The 13,782-nt window shown below is 53.6% G+C and overlaps 1 protein-coding gene across 1 annotated transcript in view; it reads left to right on the top strand.

Moving 5' to 3' along the window:
- Nucleotides 1-3,044: 3,044 nt before the first annotated feature.
- Nucleotides 3,045-13,782, top strand: part of LOC116940160 (nodal homolog) — a 29,014-nt gene continuing 18,276 nt past the window's right edge. The window contains exons 1-3 of the mRNA XM_032949499.2: nucleotides 3,045-3,700; nucleotides 12,061-12,927; nucleotides 13,472-13,644. Coding sequence (XP_032805390.2) covers nucleotides 3,484-3,700; nucleotides 12,061-12,927; nucleotides 13,472-13,644 — 1,257 coding nt within the window. The 5' untranslated portion in view covers nucleotides 3,045-3,483. The remainder of the gene's footprint in view (nucleotides 3,701-12,060; nucleotides 12,928-13,471; nucleotides 13,645-13,782) is intronic.

Genomic DNA, 13,782 nt, shown 5'->3' on the forward strand with positions numbered 1-13,782 from the left:
CCAGATCCGGTTCAGATAATAATCGGCACTGGTGTTGGCCATGAGCGGCAATCGAACTCAGAGGTCGCCGGGTTCGTAGTGCAGCGTGCTAACCGATACACTACCGCTCCCCACTACCACTTGAGAAAGCCGACACTTCACACACACACACACATCCCACGCAGGCTATTTAACTCTGGGACGCGAACGAGGGTGTTTACTTATAATTTGGGATAGAAACAAATAGCATTAAGTGGCTAATTGGGCTGTAACGATCTCAACGGCTAAGCTGGAATTAGACCGCCAACCCCATCCAACCAGGGTGGCAAAACCTCACACTGCGCTAATGAAGCAAACACTGTCAAACGAGAACCCCTAAATTTGAGGCGATGTTTTCCTTCCACCAAATCCCACCATTTCGCCGCGTCCCTCCAAAAGCGTTTAAGTCTTTAAGCGTCCGAGCAAAGGTGGTGGCTTTCACGCCCTCGGCTGCGGTGCGGTGTCGCTCGGATGACTCGCTCGGCGAGGGAGGACCACGGTCTCATTGGTGCGCGCATTGGCCCAATTCGACCTCCGCGAGCATCGTGGGTGAAATGAAACATCAATAGAACTTCGTTCCGTGTCTTCACATTTAAAAGAGAAATTCGTTTTAGTCCAGCGGCATCATTGGCGTTCCAGACCGTTACCAATAATGGCCCGCGGTGACCCGTCCACTTGTACGCGGAATTGCGTTGAACGAGGTCCCATAGTTTAGACGTAGTCCTCATGCCCATCAAATCTCCCAAATCAGCAGCGAGTGTGCTATAAGCCTGACCCTGCTCATAGGAAAAGAAGAATCTAACAGCTCGGTGGGCTTTACCTTGGTAAGATAAAAAAAAGTTTACTTGTGTTTGTGTATTTTTTAAAGTGATTTGTTTATCTTTCTTATACTTTGAACTCCTATCGTGTTTTTTTAATTGTTTGGTGTTATAACGTTCTGACCTGCCCCCTACTGGACATCTTTGGAAAACAGCTTTGTAGCTCATCGGATTCCTCCAGTATAAATAAATATTCTGAATCTGACGACCCGGATAACCGAAAGCAGCCATGAATCCGCATGCTGAAACAAATTCTGCTTCAAAATATTGGTCTGCGAAGTCAAGAGGCCGTTGATAGGCTACAACGATGATGTGTTAATATATTAAGGGTTGCTTGCGCAGTGGTACAGCAGTTTACCTCCAATCGGCGGCGGACAGGGCAGATGCGTGCAACGCGTTGCGTGTACGGAAGGAGCAAGCAAGGATACCAATGGTTTGCGTAGAATGGTGCTCGTAAGAATATTATTAGCGAGGCATAATCGCACACGAAAGGCAAGTGGTAGGCCAATGTTACATACGGGTTGATGTAGCGAACGAGACAGTACAAACCGGGCCAAACAATAAAAAGGACACAGAGACGACAACAAAATAACGACCTTGCATTGAGCGGAAACTCTTATCCAGTTGTTCATAACCTTTGATCCGCGAGGCTACTACTACAGGGGATCCGCGGAGAAGAAACGTAACGTCTTCATCAAACAAAATATACAATTTCAAACAGCTAGTAGGCGTGTGATGATCGACGAGGAGTTTGGATGTTGAAAGGGGCTCCCGTGAAACTCGGACCGATTGCGAACGGCGACCCTAATCCGTTGCAGTGGAGCGGTGGCTTAGCGGTTGGGAGCACCGCGCAACTAAAAACCGGCCTACCAAAGTTCGATTCCCGGCCACGGCTAACAGCATGGTGATGTATATGTGAACCGGCCTTGGTGAACCCTCCACCTACCCGCACTCACCCCAGTGTGGTGAAGTATGGTCAAACAATTCGCAAGCAGACTGCGCCTTGAATACGGAACATTCAAGCGGCGGATTGAACGATTAACTTTCAGCCCAGACCCTTGATGCGAGCACTCCACATACGTTTGAAAAAAACCACAGTGTCCATGCCTCTGTTCTCGAAGTCTGTGGTCTGGGAACACGACATCAAACGTGGGAATCACTCCAACACTCCATCGAATGCTTCAAAGTATGCCCAAGTTTGATCTGCCCTTAACTTGCCCTTTAATCCAACCTTCGCCACAGATCGATGTGTATGCACCAGATGCAGAGCGACGGCGCTGGGATGCTTACTTGAGCGCACTAGACGGGATTACGTCACGCCGAGGTATATCGGCTGTGGAAGGAGAGTGAGACACGCCAGGGGTTCTAGGATGAGCGAGCGTGGGGTGAGAGTGCGAGAGGGGGGGGAGGGGGTGCGAGATGAGGTCGCGAAGAGGTGGGGGCGGGGGGAATGAGATAAGGGGGCAGGGTGAAGATCGGAGAGATGGCGAGAGGCTAACTCAATTCCTCGAGATTTAATTACATCCTCGGAATAAATAAAGAGACAAGCAACGTTCATGTGGACAGAATCGTATGGAGGGACGTCGAGCGATGATTCCCGGTTCAGAGGTCACTGGCCACTGCGCTCCCTGGCCGGGAATCGCCGGCTTGAATGAGCAGAGCGTGCGAATCGTGGCACCACCGCTCCTCCAACTCGACGTGCTGCACTCGCACGGCGGAATCTTTCGTCAAACATACGCGAACGTGTGTCCACGTGCATGCCAGTCTGCACTCTGCCCACAATTACACGAGGCAATTTGTCGACATCGCCGTGCGGTTCCGACGGACGCGTACTCGAGAGAGAAAATGCGGCGCGGGGGCACAATTTCCACGCGTCCCGTCGAGGGTTCGGCGGACGGCGTTAAGAGGGCCACGGAGCGCACCAGGGCCTGGCGTCGTGTGCCACGCGGACTTGTCACGATGTCACGCATGCCATGTTTTGCTGCAGGTTCTATGCCGAGCGTTTCATACTCATCGGTATATATCGGGCGTCTTGTTTACGCCTCGGCTGATCGCGTGGCAGATGTTTACGTGTGGCGACGCTGACGTAACACCGATCATGATCGTCCTGGCAGAAATATATTTACTCACGACTCAACGGAGCAAAACGATTCGCTGAACAACGCAGCCATCGCGAGGATCTGACCCCCACGCACGTCGGAGCTCTTCTGACCCTACATCTCCTCACGTCCAGCTACACATTCGGGTCTGCATCGATACAATAGCGACATCCTGCCCATCGCCTCCCGCTGGAGAAAAAAAAAATCTCGCATCCTCCGTAACGGAACCAGCGTTCACAACCCGTGTACAATGAATGCCCCCGTCTCGCTGACCCGAATACACAGACAGGATTGCGGGCGGCGAGAAGATTAAAGGGATGGCTCATGTTTATGCATGAGATGGCGTGGTACTCACTATATATTTAGGGCTCGCCAGCTGCAGCGCTATTAGGTAACAACACGCTCGGCATACTAGCCCCCCCCCCCCACACAGAATGGTTCCTCATGATCAATCCATACATATCGTATCGCTCGCAATACTGCTGTGGTGCTGCATCGCCGCCCCATCGGATGCCGGTGAATTCGAGGGGTTAATGTCGGGGGTCCAAATGGGGCTGCTTGCTAACCCGAGCGTGAGGCTGAAGGCAATGCAAAACGTGGGGGGCACGGCGCCGAGACACGCGCACCCCCACAGCCCTCTGCGCCCCCCAGGATACATGCTAGAGCTCTACCGAAAGCTGCGGTCGGACAAGCGTCTCGGGGTGACACCTGCCGAGACGGCGCTGCCCAGGAATTCGGACACAATCCGCAGCATTCCTGCCAAGGGTAAGTGGCCGCACGGGCGACTCCAGAGCGCGCATCCACCGGAAAACAACGACCGAGGCTCAGCTGTCGGTGAAAGCACGTTTTGTGAAACTGCGTTGGCACGGCACCACCGCTCCTCGCATAGACACTTATAGATTGAGAAAGCAATTGGTAGAACGGTCGGTGAAGTCGCGGTGTGGTCCAGGGTTTGAGACTGGCGATCTCAGTCGCATTGGTGTAGGTGACGGTGTTCAATACCTACCGGGTTTTGCAGGGAGGTTATTATGTACTTGACAATGCCATATCCAGGACCTAGGAGGCCATGCAATTGCGGATGAGCTCATTTTGCCGGGTGATTTATTTCGAAACGTTTCTTGTAGTTGATAACAGATATTTGTTTTCTGAATCTATATTTCGGACAGTACTGGATTTTCATTCGTTTTAAGTTTACTTTTTCAAAGATCACTGCAAGCGGCGTCTTTCATCATCTTCAACTCGGGAGTTTTCCTTCATGAACTGCGTTTTAATGTCCGCACTCAAACGCCTAGGGGGATTAATTAAAATGATTTTTGTCTTGTATCGCCGGGAGCAAACCCACTTGCGCCATCTATTTATCTTACATGCTCTTAACTACTTAATGTCAGCACGCCGCGGGAAGGGGGTGTAGAGCCGAGGGGTATAGCATGTTACGGGAAAGGGAAAAGGAACGGGAAGACAAGAGAAAGAATGGGAAATGCGAGGTAAAGAGATGGAAGGAGAAACGGGTAGGGAGCGATGACGGTAGGGAGAGGCTTCAAGAAGCCACCGACGCTGCTAAACGGAGCAGCGTCTGTTTTCACAAGGGGATAAGATGGGGGGGGGGGCATTCAGAGTGGCGGTGACCACACAGGCATAAGGTGATTTACTGAGCATGGAGATGATTTAGGTTAGTGATTGCACAATCTTGTGGTAGGAGTGTTGCGTGGTGGGGTAAATTGTGGGTGCTTGCCACCTCTTCCACCCGGGTGGCAAAACCTCACACTGCGTGAACGAAACAAAGACTGACAGTACTCCCTCGAGAAGGGATTCGTTCGTATGGGCCCTTCCGTCAGCAGCGGCGTTATAGATTTATATTCTATTAGGAAGTAATTTCAGCCGCTGCACCTTCCACATGAACACTCTCGCCCACTTGAACACTCTCATCCACCTGAACAACTCTCATCCACCTGAACACTCTCACTGACCTGAACACTCTCATCCACCTGAACACTCTCGACCACTTGAACACTCTCGCGCACTTGAACACTCTCACCAACCTGAACACTCTCACTCACCGGAACACTCTCACTCACCTGAACACTCTCATCCACCTGAACACTCCTACTCACCTGAACACTATCGCCCACTTGAACACTCTCATCCACCTGAACACTCTCACCCATGCGAACACTCTCACGCACCTGAACACTCTCACTCACCTGAAAACTCTCGCTCACTTGAACACTCTCATCCACCTGAAAACACACTCATCCACCTGAACACTCTCACCCACCTGAACACTCTCACTCACCTGAACACTCTCACGCACCTGAACACTCTCATCCACATGAACACTCTCACCCGTCTGAACACTCTCGCTCATCTGAATACTCTCACTCACCTGAAAACTCTCACTCACCTGAACACTTTCGCCCACTTGAACACTCTCATCCACATTAACACACTTGCTCATCTGAATACTCTCATCCACCTGAACACTCTCACCGCATGAACACTCTCGCTCATCTGAACACTCTCAGACACCTGAATACTCTCTCTAACCTGAACACTCTCACCTCATGAACACTCGCTCATCTGAACACTCTCGCTCACCTGAACACTCTCATCCACATGAACACTCTCACTCACATGAACACTCTCACTCACCTGAACACTCTCACCAACCTGAACACTCTCGCTCATCTGAACACTCTCACCAACCTGAACACTCTCGCCCACTTGAACACTCTCACCAACCTGAACACTCTCACCCACCTGAACACTCTCACACACCTGAACACTCTCATCCACCTGAACACTCTTACTCACCTGAACACTATCGCTCACTTGAACACTCTCATCGACCTGAACACTCTCACCCATGTGAACACTCTCACCCACCTGAACACTCTCACACACCTGAACACTCTCATCCACCTGAACACTCTTACTCACCTGAACACTATCGCTCACTTGAACACTCTCATCGACCTGAACACTCTCACCCATGTGAACACTCTCACGCACCTGAACACTCTCACTCACCTGAAAACTCTCGCTCACTTGAACACTCTCATCCACATGAACACTCTCACCCACCTGAACACTCTCACTCACTTGAACACTCTCATCCACCTGAAAACTCTCACTCACCTGAACACTCTCACCCACCTGAACACTCTCACTCACCTGAACACTCTCACTCACCTGAGCACTCTCATTCACCTGAACACTCTCACTCACCTGAACACTCTCACGCACCTGAACACTCTCATTCACATGAACACTCTCGCCCACATGAACACTCTCATCCACCTGAACACTCTCATCCACATGAACACTCTCACCCATCTGAACACTCTCGCTCATCTGAATACTCTCACTCACCTGAAAACTCTCACTCACCTGAACACTCTCGCCCACTTGAACACTCTCATCCACATGAACACACTTGCTCATCTGAATACTCACATCCACCTGAACACTCTCACTCACCTGAACACTCTCACTCACCTGAGCACTCTCATCCACCTGAACACTCTCACTTACCTGAACACTCTCACTCACCTGAGCACTCATCCACCTGAACACTCTCACTCACCTGAACACTCTCACGCACTTGAACACTCTCATTCACATGAACACTCTCGCCCACATGAACACTCTCATCCACCTGAACACTCTCATCCACATGAAAACTCTCACTCACCTGAACACTCTCGCCCACTTGAACACTCTCATCCACATGAACACACTTGCTCATCTGAATACTCTCATCCACCTGAACACTCTCACCGCATGAACACTCTCGCTCATCTGAACACTCTCAGCCACCTGAATACTCTCACTAACCTGAACACTCTCACCGCATGAACACTCTCGCTCATCTGAACACTCTCGCTCACCTGAACACTCTCATCCACATGAACACTCTCGCTCACATGAACACTCTCATCCACATGAACACTCTCACCCACCTGAACACACTTGCTCAACTGAACACTCTCACTAACCTGAACACTCTCGCTCACCTGAACACTCTCACTCACCTGAACACTCTCACCCACCTGAACACTCTCGCTCACCTGAACACTCTCACCAACCTGAACACACTCGCTCAACTGAACACTCTCACCAACCTGAGCACTCTCACCAACCTGAACGCGATGGGTCGCTTCCCTATAGCACGCGGGTGGCACCCCACACGGAGCGGCACGGCACGCGCTCTGGGGCGCGCGGCGTGGTTTTGATGTCCGGGCGGAACGCTCAGCACGGGAGCCTGCAGGTGTCATCCGCTCCCCCTGCACTCACGAACACAGCACCTCGGTGTGACCTCAGTCCCAGGTTGTCGACTCGACCCCCCTCCACCCACCCACACAACCCCCCCCCATGTCGTCACCAACACTCTCAGCAAAAGGCTAAACTTGGACGTGCGTGTTTATTGCAGCATGATGCGTTCAAAGCGACGACACCCTTTGAACATAGCGCGAATGTGTGTAAAGTTGTAGGGATCTCTTACTTACCGACGGCTGCATATGACTATCGGACATGTGTGTGTGTGTGATGCACTCCGTACGATAACACGCGCACCTTCGCTTTATTGTACAATAAGTGAATGACGAAATCCAGCGTGCTCGCCGCTTTTCGCAACGAAGCCCTGTGGCTGATTTTCTTGCGTTTCACGCCGTCGGCCGTCGGGGCGCAGACGATGGCAGCGATGGATGAATATCGTCGTGTCGCACGCTGACGTTCTTTCACGCCGTGCCGCAGCCAACACGGGCAAGGCAGCAGCGCCATCCAATAGAGAATGGAAGGGGTTGTTGATACCTTGCCTTCGGTTTGGTGTCCGTCCGTCGCACACTCCGATGAGCGCGGTCGGCCACGTACGGTGCGAAAGACGTTTTGAACGGGGGGTAGTGGACACTCAATCGCGGGCCCTTTAGGTCGAGGCACATTGCGGTCAACATTCTTGCGGCTGCGATGGCAGGCTGGCGATATATGGCCCTTACCCCGCCCCCCCCCCCCGAAAAAAAAACCCACATCAACATTTAACTTAATATATAAAATAGTTTGAGATGAAAAATATCACATTTTAAATAACCAAAGCGAATGTTTTGAGCTACGCGTCGTATTTATCAGCATTGAATACAGCACTACAGTAACTCGGACAGGCGGACCTTGGCCCGGCTAGTAAGTTCGGCTAAACTAATGACAACCTCTGTCACAAAAGCCTTGTGCATACGTGCACACGTAGTCGATGTATCAGCGTGTGCGCGTTTCATCCGTGCAACCAACACGTGCTTACTGTAGCTAATGCTCTAGTCCGTGCCGTGCATTGTATCACAGTGCTGTGTTGTCCGTCGGTTCGGGACGTGGCCTTTCCTCATCTCTTCACCTGTCAGCTCCTCCATCCCAAAAGCCCTCTCCTCAGTACGATGGTGTTGTTGTGTTCACGATTGTGAAACTTATTTTTGTATGTAACCTGTGAAATTTTGATAGAACGAGTAAAACGGTGATAACTTTTAATAGTATATGAAAATTGGTTTGTATTTAAGCTATCGCTTATTAATCATACACACGAGCTACGCAATGCAATTGTGAATGTACGTACTTTTTAAAAAAAGATTACTTTATTACTTTATTTAAATCTATTTATATCAATATTTATTAAATTGTTCACCAACACACCACCTCGACCACAGCAGCAGCAGTCAACACATCACTCTCTAACCATCGGTGCCGTCCTCTCCTGATCATCCTTCCATCATCAATCAGTGTTGCGTTTGTTGACCTCGCCCCGGCACCTCCGATTAGCATGGTCGGCAACGTACGGCACGAAAGAAGTTCAACGCACAGTGACTGTCGCCGCCGTTGTCTGTCTTCTGGCAGTCACCGTTCTAAAAGAGCTCCTTAGCTCATGGGGTTTTTTTGTATTTAACTCGGATAATAATACACTTCTGAACATGTTATGCTCGTAACTTACAGCGCTGCGTCGATATAATCATTGCCAGAAATGAACCGCAATACGTCGCCGATCTCGTCAAGGGGGCATAAACCATCATCACGACAGCAGCTTTTGGCTCGGCCATCGAACAAAGTCGGTGGTCACCGCACCGCGCGGCGCTTTCAGACGACGCGCTCCTACGGCCGTCTGGAACGCTCTTGCTTCCGATGTTAGGAAGCCACTGGAGCTATGGTGCACTTTTAAATAATCTAGAACGAAAACGAACTTCTTTAGAATTGCCTTCATGTTCAACGTACACACATTTCAATTTGGAAAGCGCCTGCCCACACAGCAGTCGCTCGTTCCCGACGAGAGAGACAGAGAGAGATACTCTGGAGGCGCCAGGCGGGCAGGAAGCCACGCGGCGGTGAGTCGCCGCTAACCCAACGCAGAGTCACGCAATGAGCCAAGCTCGGAGGCGCGTTCGGACAATTGGGCGGTGGGAGGAGAGCGGAGCACCCGGAGGAAATCCCACGGCGCGCTAGTGAGCAACACCATCAAATACGGAATGTAAGGGACAAAGTTCAACATACATATACTGTAGTAGTCTAGTCGTTGGTTGTACTGGCTTCTCGTGGCAAGTCAAGGGCACGCGGCAAATGAGTTTCACGTTCGCGTGATCCACCAACCCTCGCCTCCACGGTGGTCGAGCGCAAGTGTTGCTCCACCACCGTCTGGCTAATCCACCGCTGGACGCAGGCCTCGCACGGGTCGTCAGTTTGTGGGCCGCTGTCGTGCCACGCTTCAGCCGCGTCAGCTGAACTCGCTCCGTGCGCCAAGGACGGGTTTCAGATCCAGTTAACACTCGCCTTTGATGTGAGCTGTGGCCGAGCACCACGACGTCGAGTGTCGCGGTGCGCTGAACAGCGCGCCACCGCTCGCATTTCATCCGCCGAACCCTCGCCATCTAAGATGCGAGGGTTCGGCGAGATGTGTGAGAGAGAGAGAGAGAGACGATCACGGCACTCTGGGTTTAAAGGCGATAGCGACACACAGCCAAAGTGGTGCGCAGGAGCCATCGGGCCTCAAAGAGAGCTGTGAAATGCGTGTCATCAAAGAGGCAACGCGGCCGGCGTGCAAGCAGCAAATCATTCGTTAACCTCAGTTGCCTTAAATCAGAACGCATATTTATAATACGCGACGTGTCGGGCAATGATCCTTCATCATAGCACATGCTTGATACCAATGGAGCACCCTTCCAAACGCGTCCTCATGGCGAGCATTTCACACCTCCGATTTAGCGCGGCTGGCTACGTAGGGTGCAAAAGAAATTCTCCGTATACATCACACATAGCACGAGTGCTATTGCCGTAAAACATGTGCATACTGCAGGGGCCACTTGCCCGAAACGTCGCCTATTACATATTTTCTATCGAGGCCCACAAGCGTTACTGACGAAGGGGTTGAGCAAGTAGCCAGCCAGCAGTTTGAGTTTTTCGAAACACGGAGGAGCTGGTTCACTGCGCCCACTCGCAGGGAACGCGCCTGTGATGCCGACAGAGCACAAAGTACCCATCCACCCACTACCCACCTCCTCCCACACTACCCACCCACCCACTACCCACCTCCACCCACACTACCCACCCACTACCCACCTCCACCCACACTATCCACCCACTACCCACCTCCACCCACACTACCCACCCACTACCCACTTCCACCCACACTACCCACCCACTACCCACCTCCACCCACACTACCCACCCACTACCCACCTCCACCCACACTACCCACCCACCCACTACCCACCTCCACCCACACTACCCACCCACTACCCACCTCCACCCACACTACCCACCCACTACCCACCTCCACCCACACTACCCACCCACTACCCACCTCCACCCACACTACCCACCCACTACCCACCTCCACCCACACTACCTACCCACTACCCACCTCCACCCACACTACCCATCCACTACCCACCTCCACTACCCATCCACCCCCCCCCATAGTAGGGGAATCGTGGCTGCTGGTGGTGGGGGGGGTCTAGAGATTAGGGCGGCTTCCAACGCCTGCGTCTAGCTCCGTTGCGCGGGGGAACCATCTCCGCCCGGGTCTTGACGCGTCGCGGTGATGTGTATTGGTGCGGGTTTGGTCTTTTTGTGTGCGCGCGCCGCGTCCGTGTGGGGTGTCCCGAGACGTTTTTTTTCCTCGCCATTGTCTCGGTCGGCGAGGGGGGTCGCGAAAATGCGCCGTCCAGTGATGACGTGCCGGCGACGTCTCCTTCCTGGGCAGCGGCTCCTTTCTCCTCCTCATTTTGTGTGCGCGCGCGTGTGTGCGTGCGTGCGTGAATTCGCGAGATCGCCGTGAATTCGCGAGATCCCTTTTGTGCTGCTGCTGCTGCGGCGGTCCGCCTCACGCCCCTGCACACCTAGGAGCTGTCACCTGGACGCGACTCGCCACCACCCCCCTCCCCCTTCCTTCCTTACACCGCCGCCACCCCCGTAACCTCACACACGCTCCGTGTCGTGCGTGCCTGGGAAGCAGCGATCTGACGGGTCCACGACGCACACACCCCGACGGGGTGCCCCCAGGCGGGGCAGCGCGCTTCCTTGAATATACATTTGCACACAATCGTCGTCGTCGTCGTCGGAATTTGTTCTATCCACTGCTGGATGAAGGCTAGCGCGTGAGCTGACGTCACTGCTCCCGCTGGAGAAACCGTGCGCTGTGCTCTTGTCTTTCTCATGAACTTTGTGAACAATTTATGCACGCGCGTTGCGATATATTGCTAATGGGTCTGCCATTCAAAGTAATTATTTAATACAGTACAGGATTTATGGATGCATTATTGTGTTGGGAGTATAATAATACAATGATTTATCAAGGGTTGTGAAACAAACACGTATTCTTTATGCGGGGAGAAAATATGAAGGAGACAACGCCCCCTAATTTACGTTGGAAGTAATATTCTCCACAACGACGCTGATGATTACATTGCATAATCCAGGAGATATTTAGCAATGTATTTACCGTGCTGTGCTGAGTTGCGTCGTTGATATGGCGATGTCATCGCTCTCTCGCCAGCCCCATGGGCTGCTTGATCGTGACCCGGGGAACTTGTTGATGCATGTGCGTACGTCTCCTGTCCACTTGGCCCGTCGCCGGCCCCGCGTGTCTCCACCCCGGCCAGGACGACAGGAGACACCGCGCGGGTGGCGTCTCAACTTCGACCTCTCCTCCGTGCCGGGTGACGAGACACTCCAGTTCGCCGAGATCCGCTTTCGGCCGCCCCCGCGTGCGCAAGACGGGTCGACCGGGCGCGGGCCCGCCTGCTCGGTGGAGATCTACCACACCTCGCCGTCCGTGTTCGGCGAGGAGCCGGCGGATCAGCTCGTCGGCTCCTTCACCACCCCCAAGTTCCACTGCGGCGGCGGCGGCGGCGGCGGCGGCATGGCCGCCGCCGCCGCCGCCGCGTGGAGGATCGTCGATTTCACGGAGGACCTGAGGAAGTGGCTTCACCACCGGCACCTGACGGCCATCCTCAGAAGGTACCTGCTGCTCGCCGTCCCGGTCAGCCGCGATTGGGCGGGGGGGCACGCGAGGAACGGCGAGGGGCCGGGAGATACCGAGCGAATTTCTCTCACCGCCGATGGCCACAGGGGACTGGAAGCCGCCGGTGGTGGAGTTGACGCCATCCGGAGCCCGCCACACCCGGCTAGAGCGCGCGACAACTTCACGGACGCCGGGGCGCGCCCGCACAGGAGGTGGATGTCGAGGCAGGGAGAGGAGCCAGCCACCATGGTGGTGTTCTCCCGGCTCGACGAGGCGGAGGGCGGCCGCGGCAGCGTCTCGCTGCTGCACCACACCGTGGGGCACGCGCCGCTCTTCTCGGACGAGTGGAGCGCGCCGCCTCGGGGCGCGAGTCCCCTCGCCGACGAGGCGCCATCGGGCAGCCGGAGGCACAAGCGCAACGGCCACGGAGGAGGGGCAGCAAACGCGGCGGTGCACGGGCGCAAGGACGGACTGCGGGGAGGGCACGGGGGCCAGCGGGGCAGAGGTACGCGTCGTGGGCGGTGGTGCGGACGCCCATGTGCGGCCTACCGACGGAGGTCGTTGTCCACGTGGGCTTGAAGGGGAGACAGGGACGAGTGTTGCTCTACCCGGCACAACGCGTCCACCAAACCGTTCGCCGTGGCTGATGGTCACGCGCCACCTACTCCGGTCTGTGTAGGGAAACCTTCATCCAGCGGTGGATGGACCGTGGAGGATGATGGTAACGAAAACGTGTCATAGTCGAGGCTGATGTGTTGGGCAATGGGCCTTCAGAGTATGTTTTGTTTATTGCCCTTTTACGACTATAAAGGATGTTGAAAGAAATCACGCTTTAGTATACTGCTGCCCTTTTAGTCATTGGTCAGTGTGGCTCTGGAAAGCATTTCTATACAGTATATATATATTTTTAAAAATTGTATTTCAGAAACAGTTCTGTCAACTCTTCTGTGAACTCAGTGCTTGATTTTAGCTGGAACTGAAATCAATCACAGGGCCATGACACAGCAAGGAATGTAGCAGTGTTGACACATTCCCTCTCTCCACCGCAGCGGTAGCAGGCGAGCCGTGGTGCCACCGGGTAGACTTCTACATGAGCTTTGAGCAGATCGGCTGGGATGCCTGGGTGATCCAGCCGAAGAGATTCAACGCTTACCGCTGCGAGGGCCCGTGTCCATCCCCTGTGGGTGAGCGCTTCCAGCCCACCAACCATGCGTACATGCAGGTGAGCCCATCACAGCCACCATTCCGCTCCTCCACGGTTGGCTACGTCCGGTGCTAAAGAAGTTCAATGTGCATACACGTACCATCGAGACTCACGCGGTGAGCCTCACTTGGGCCCGATCACAGCCATCGTTGTCAT

This window comes from Petromyzon marinus, chromosome 8 (genome assembly GCF_048934315.1).
Source record: "Petromyzon marinus isolate PM22_M1 ecotype Great Lakes invasive population chromosome 8, UKy_Petmar_22M1.pri1.0, whole genome shotgun sequence".
NCBI lineage: Eukaryota > Metazoa > Chordata > Hyperoartia > Petromyzontiformes > Petromyzontidae > Petromyzon > Petromyzon marinus.